Source organism: Hippocampus guttulatus, chromosome 2 (genome assembly GCF_054856545.1).
Source record: "Hippocampus guttulatus isolate MCC_2025c chromosome 2, RoL_Hgut_1.0, whole genome shotgun sequence".
Classification (NCBI taxonomy): Eukaryota; Metazoa; Chordata; class Actinopteri; order Syngnathiformes; family Syngnathidae; genus Hippocampus; species Hippocampus guttulatus.
The window spans coordinates 15,998,899-16,005,346 of NC_141262.1; the positions used below are offsets into that span (position 1 = coordinate 15,998,899).

General features: G+C 40.5%; 1 protein-coding gene across 1 annotated transcript; it reads right to left on the minus strand.

Moving 5' to 3' along the window:
• Positions 1-402: 402 nt before the first annotated feature.
• Positions 403-2,906, minus strand: fgf20b (fibroblast growth factor 20b). The gene is made up of 3 exons (XM_086105979.1): positions 2,318-2,906; positions 2,016-2,119; positions 403-1,545 (listed from the first exon to the last, which is right to left on the minus strand). Exons 1-3 carry the CDS (start codon positions 2,619-2,621, stop codon positions 1,300-1,302), a joined length of 654 nt encoding a protein of 217 aa, XP_085962105.1. The 5' UTR covers positions 2,622-2,906; the 3' UTR covers positions 403-1,299.
• Between the last annotated feature and the right edge of the window lie 3,542 nt (positions 2,907-6,448).

Sequence of the window (6,448 nt, forward strand, 5' to 3'; positions counted from 1 at the left end):
ATACATTTCATCAGAAGTGAGCAATATTATCTTTACAGAAGCAGACTTTGTGATGCAGCTCTTATATTGGATCTCATGAGACTGTGCAAGAGGTCTGCTGTTTCTTTTCTTTATGATTGTTGCAACGAGGACACACGTTGCAAGAGATACAGTCTTCTTATTTTGTAAAATAAAAACCGTTTAACTTTCATTGTAAAAATAATCTGGCGGCAGAGGTCACCTAATCTTTATCACTCTGACCTCCACTTTTATTCAGCCACTAATTTCTCAGACCTGCTGTCGAGGTCGACATTGTAATTGGCCTATTCAGCCAATGGTGGACTTTGAGGTTTTTATGTGTGTATCAACTCGATATGAGCTGCGCCCAAGAATGATGGAGCCCATGAAGAAACACAACATTGATCTTGTAAACAGGTTTATATGTTGAAACTGTGGATGATAAAGGCAACCAGTCAAAGTGTTTCTTTTACAAATGGCTTTCGAAAGTAACCATGGGCGTCAGTTAGCTCCGATTCTCACGATGAAACACATCATGATCACATTCGTATTTATTGTTTGACATCAATAACTTGTAAGGGATATTGCTGATGACACACACGGTTGGTCTGTAACTGTGCCACATTTTTAATTGTGACTTGTACTTGTGGTGAAATGCATTGAGAACATACGATTAAAAATGTCACTAATATTGGTGGCCTGACAGTATTGTGGAGCTTTTCAATGGATAGAAGACATAGTAATTGTACAGTGTTTCAGTCTTTACATAATTCATACACTTTCTAGTGGTTTCTCTATGCTGCATGTATCTAAATGTAAAAAATATATTCTCAAATAAATAAATATATAACATAAATATATGTATCTAAAAGGAATAAATAAATCAGTACACTTTAGCTCCTCTTTAAAAAAAAAAGTCACTGTTTTCCTTCAAAGTCCTCCTGAACAGCGCAAAGCACCCAAACAAACACATTCCCACACGCTCATCGGATGTCCCAGAAGACAAGGCCGTTCCCGCTTGGACTCCCGTTCTATTGCAGGTACTTTGAGGTTCTTCCGTCCGCACGGACAAACGGCCCCCTCATGTTGAGCGTGCAGACTGACAGAGTCAGACAGTCTCGTCTGTCTGGGGCTGCTGAGAGATGCCCGTGCATTCCCAGAAGGGGCCCGGGTGCCTTTATCCCCACCGGCTGGCCCACTGTCCTCCAGCCTGTACAGCCTGCATCCGTCCCCATTCACTTGCTGCCTGCGTGGAAAGGGTGGCAGCAGCTTTTCCCGCTCTGGACCGGACCTTGGCAGGTTTCAGCTATGGCCCAGGATGTCCCTGTATAGCTCTGGCACGCGATCAGGGTCAACGGGCCTGGGCAAGAAGTGTGTAAATTTTTGATGCCGCCTGGATTTAGTCCCATCCCTTGGTGTGCCGTCTTTATTTAAAGCCACAAAATAACGCGCCCCTTTGTCTCCGTGTTTGTAGAGGTTGGACGAGTATGTGTTGTACCAGTTCTCCTCAAACTGCTCTCGAAAGACACATTCAGCTGTCAGCTTCTCCTGACAACAAAAGGAAAACAACTTTTCAACATTTTTTTCCAAATACAAAACCTTTTTAACATTGTGCAGCTTCTGCACACATATACACTGTAACATCGTTACTTCCAATTGAATGGAAATTTATTCAGTAGAAGTTGTAGAACGTCAGTACTTTACAATGTACAGTCATTTATTGTGCATGTATTTAGCTACTGATTCAGCGAGCTGTACATCAGTGAAAAAAATAGCATGTTGAATTTACTCAATTTTATTTTGTTAAGTGGCTGCACATAATAGAATCATCTGATTTCGATTGTTTAAAAGTAGATGTAGAGTCTACTTGAGCATGTACTCGGATTCAGTTTGTTTTGTTTTGTGCAAGCCATTTGACAAAAAAAGTGATTACATTCAACACAGCATATTTTTCAGCAGTGTACTTGAAAGTTAGTAAAAGCATTTATCTATCTATAAAAGCTTATAAAGGTACTTACAGAGCCATATAGCTCTCCTTTGTCATTCATTCCCAAATAGAGTCCACTGTCCACTCCTCGGATGCTTATTAGGCCAACAGCAAGGCTTATAAATTCCAAAATACCTGGAAATGTAACAGCACATGACAGTCAGTATAATATATCAGTCATGTTTCAAACTACATGACAGATACCAAATGAGACCCGTTTAATTACAGACTAGACAAGTATGACTAATGTATTTTTGGGGTTGGTTATCAAATTCACATTTTAACATTGCAGTATGCTCTTTTTTTTTTAGATCAGGATAAATATCAATGTACCGAAACGACTGTGGTCCTTTCTCGTCCCTTGCACGGTGCCATCCGGAAGTATTTCCAGATGGAAACCAGTCCTGCAATACAACTGCCTCCTCCTCAGGATCCCTTTGAGGTGCGTTAAATCCGCGGCCGAGCTGCGGGACAGTCCGTCCCCCGGTAAGAGTTGCTCCCCGAGCAGGGTCGGTGGACTGTCCACGATTGGGGTCAAGAGGAAATGGGACCCGACGTGCGCGATACCGTCGATGCCGTGCAGGACGCCACTAAGTTCCCCGAGAGAAGCAGTCGAAGCAGCAACAGAAGCAGCCATCGCGAAGTTCACAGAGGAGCACACTTGGCGTGGATCCTGAGCGCCTCGATCACTTATTCCATGTTGTGCAAGGATTTTTCGCCACTGTCCACGTTCTGCAAATACACGCTTCTTCCTGTCTCTCTCTCTCTCTTGCTCTCTCGCTCGCTCTCTTTTACCACTCCTCACGCTGCGTACCTGCTGGATGCCTCTGTGGGTCCGTGGGGTGGGGTGGGTGGCGGAGGGGATTTAAGGATGCGTACAAACTGCAGTGCGGGCAGGTAGGTAAGCTCCTGGGAGGCTTGCGCTCAGTGGCAGGCAAGGTAAAGCAGGTGCAAAAGCAGAGACGTAGGAATGGGCGGGGCTGTCACACTTGAGACGAGCTCTGGCCGGGCTGCAACCCCCCCCCCCCCCCCCCCTTTCTCCCCTGCTCGAGCGACCCATGAGGACGCGAACAAAGGTTGAGAATGAACCCTCTATTTTTGCCAATAATATTTATCAATGATCATCCGTTGGTGAATTTCCCCACGAGGGATTAAGAATCATTTAAAAAACAAGTACATAGACGACAACAGCACAACAACGTAAGAGCAGACTGGAGTTGATTTACACCACATTCCAAGTGATAAAGTAGTAAATGTGACAAGGAATATAGGCCATGAGTCACCAAACCTTTTGAAACTGAGAACTACAGGTACTTCTTGGATACTGATTAATGCAAAGGTCCACGAGTTTCATACTCACTTCTGAAATAACAAATTAGCTCAAGCTGCCTTTAAAGTGTTTGTTTGTTTGTTTGTTTGTTTATTGAACATAAAACATATATACAGTAATAATTTGACAGAAAATAAGGTAGATAAAAAAAGTAAAAAGAAAGAAATCAATCTTCATTCAACACAGTTATTATGTTCAAGGGAGTAGGAAGAAGTAAAAAACTTATCTAGTCCTACCCCGTTATGTGATTGTATCTAATAAATCATTTTTATATCAATCAGAAAAGTAAGAAGAAAGAAGTCTCCATTAAGGCTCATACTTTACCCTTAACCGTGATATTTTTACAACTTTTGGTTTGTATCGGGATTATATACTTCCACACCCTGACACTCTTGTGTCAATTTTCTCTTAAATTCATAATGGATATTTATATACCTTTCTCTATTTATCAACTTAGTTCTGATTTATCATTATATTTAATGTTTTGAATTTATCATTTTAACTCTGATTGATGTAGGTTGTTTGTACTATTTTTTTGAATTTGTTTTTTAACTCAGCAAGCGATTTACTCATTTTCAGGTCCGTTTCGAGATTATTCCACAGATTAACACCTTTGATAGATACACTTCTTTGCTTGATGTTTGTTCTTGTTTTGAGTTTTTTGAATAAGTTGGTACCTCTTAAATCATAGCTGCTTTCTCGAATTTCGAAAAAGTGCAAGTCACCACAAATATTTTCTTTACATTAATATGTTGTGTACACCCATGGTAGTCGAAAAATTGTATTCTGATTAATGTTGCGTTTGTGGACTAGGAATTAAGAAGCAACATCTACTCTGTTTTTATCTATCTCAAGGGGCGGCCATTTTGCCAGTTGCTGTCGACTGAAAATGAATGACATTACAGTTGCTCTGGGCTGTTTTTTGCTTTTTTTTGGAAAGCAGAATAGATTTTCACCGACCAACCCAAGCATGATTAACTCCAGTCTGTTTGATTGAGAAAATCACTTCAATAGAACCTGTCATAACAAAATTAAGTTGGCCAAAAGATCTCGAAAAGGAGAATAAAATACCTCGATCCCCCCAAAAATTCAAGAACAGATGCGAAATAAAGTAGACACATATCAATCTGGAAAGGAGTAAACACACATTCCTAAAGCTTGACAACTCAAAGATTCTATGGTGAGAGCCATTATCCACAAATGGAGAAAATATGGAATACCTGTATTGATTAACCTTCCCAGGAGTGGCCAGCCAGCAACAATTACCCCAAGAGCACATCAACGACTCATCCAGGAGGTCACAAAGAAATCCAGGAGAACGCCAAAAGAACTGTGGGCCCTCTCAATTAAGGTCAGTTTTGATTACGCAACAATAAGTTGATGTCTCTGATCCACTGGTGAAAGGATACTTTGATCCTCTCCTCTTTCATCTATAACTGCTTCAGACAACAAAGTGTATGCAGAAAAGTGGTGAAGATTGCACGACTGTCTGTGTCCTAGGTGTTGTGCTGTGTTATTTTTATTATTTTGACTTCAAAATGGCGCCGCGTGAGTGGCTGCCTTTCCAGCAGCTCCTATATTTTGTTGTTCTACTTCTTCCTTTCATAACTTTGCTGCTGTGAATCGGGAATTTCTCCATTGCGAGACTAATAAAGGTTTTCTTAAGGAAGAGACTGGACAAAAATGGCATCCATGTCAGAGTTTCAAGGCAAAACCCACTGTTGAGCGAATAGAACAAAAGGATCATCTTGCTTAAAAAAACAAAACAAAACAAAACATTAGAATAGTTCCCAAGACTTTTGGAACAATATTGTTTGGACTGATGAGACAAATGTTTACCTTTTTAGAAGGTACTGTATGTGTCTCGTTACATCTGGTGTCAATGTAACAGTATTTCAGAAAAAAAAGAACATCAACCTCTCAATGGTTTGAAAAAAATATATAGAGTTTTGGAGTGGACTTGAACTACAACTACAAATGTTTAAAACCAGTTTGTAATGCAACAACAATCACATAAATCACATAAATCTGTCAAGCAAATGCAGTAATACCTTGATTTACAGGTATAATTTTCTGTGACCAAGCTCATAATCTCATTTATTTATTTAAAAATAATATTGTTTATTGAAATACATTGAAAGCAAAACCAACAGCTATAGTGTTCTATGTGTGCCTTCAAGGGGTGTGGCTTCGAGAGTGATGTCAGGAAGTCCTAATGCGAGCTTCTGGATGTGTGTTTTGGCTTGCTGTAGCTGTTTGCTCATGTTTTATTTTCGTACTTTTGTGATTCCCATTCAACAGCTGAAAGTGCATAAGCAACTGTCACTCCATAAAAGTAAGCAACATGTACTACTACGCCATATCAGTGCAAAAAATACTATAACCTATCCAAAAATTAAATTAAGTTCGTCTGTTCTTCTTCAGAACTGCTACCAACAAAAAGAGCCTGAACAACTTGTGGAGTGTGCGTGTCACAATGCTCAGGCGGCACTTTCAACATATTGGCAACCAATCTCAAAACACACATCACTTTGATGGGTTGATATATGTAATTATGTTCCTGAAAAAAATAAATAAGGGGTGTGAAAACATGTGATCAAAGCGGCACATCAAAGGCAAGCCAAAATGTGGGTGTAGGGGTTATGCACCTAATGCTCCCTGGTTCCACCACCTTTACCCCCCCCCCCCTCCTAAAAAAATAAAAAATACTAAACTAGGCTCTATTGATCGTGAACTGCTTTTGGGTGCCCTCTAGTGATTGCAGTGCCCAGACCTGGTGCTTTTTTGCTCATGTCTTTGGCAAGACCTGGATGGCACTAAATATCTTGAATTTCAATGAAAACAAGAAGTTATGGTGTTTGGTCCCAGAGGCCCTTGTCCATCCCATCCTGCGGACTTGGGCCCCTTGGCTTTTCATAAGCCAACAGTCTTGAATTTGGATTTTAAACTGGGCGGTGATTTTAAATTGGTGCCATTGTTAAATCCAGCTTCTTTCATTTTAGGCAGCTGGCTAAAGTAAAGCCTCTCCTTTCTCAAGAGCACTTTGAAACAGTAATTTGTGCCTTCATCACAGCTGTATTACTGTGATGGACTTTACTTTTGAGTCAGCCAAACCTTCATTAAGCAACTCCAGT

Coding starts and splice junctions, on each gene's coding strand:
- fgf20b (XM_086105979.1), bottom strand. CDS start 2,621: ATGGCTGCTTCTGTTGCTGCTTCGACTGCTTCTCTCGGGGAACTTAGT. Junction 2,120..2,317: donor AAAGGACCACAGTCGTTTCG/GTACATTGATAT, acceptor TTACATTTCCAG/GTATTTTGGAATTTATAAGC. Junction 1,546..2,015: donor AAGGAGAGCTATATGGCTCT/GTAAGTACCTTT, acceptor TTTTGTTGTCAG/GAGAAGCTGACAGCTGAATG.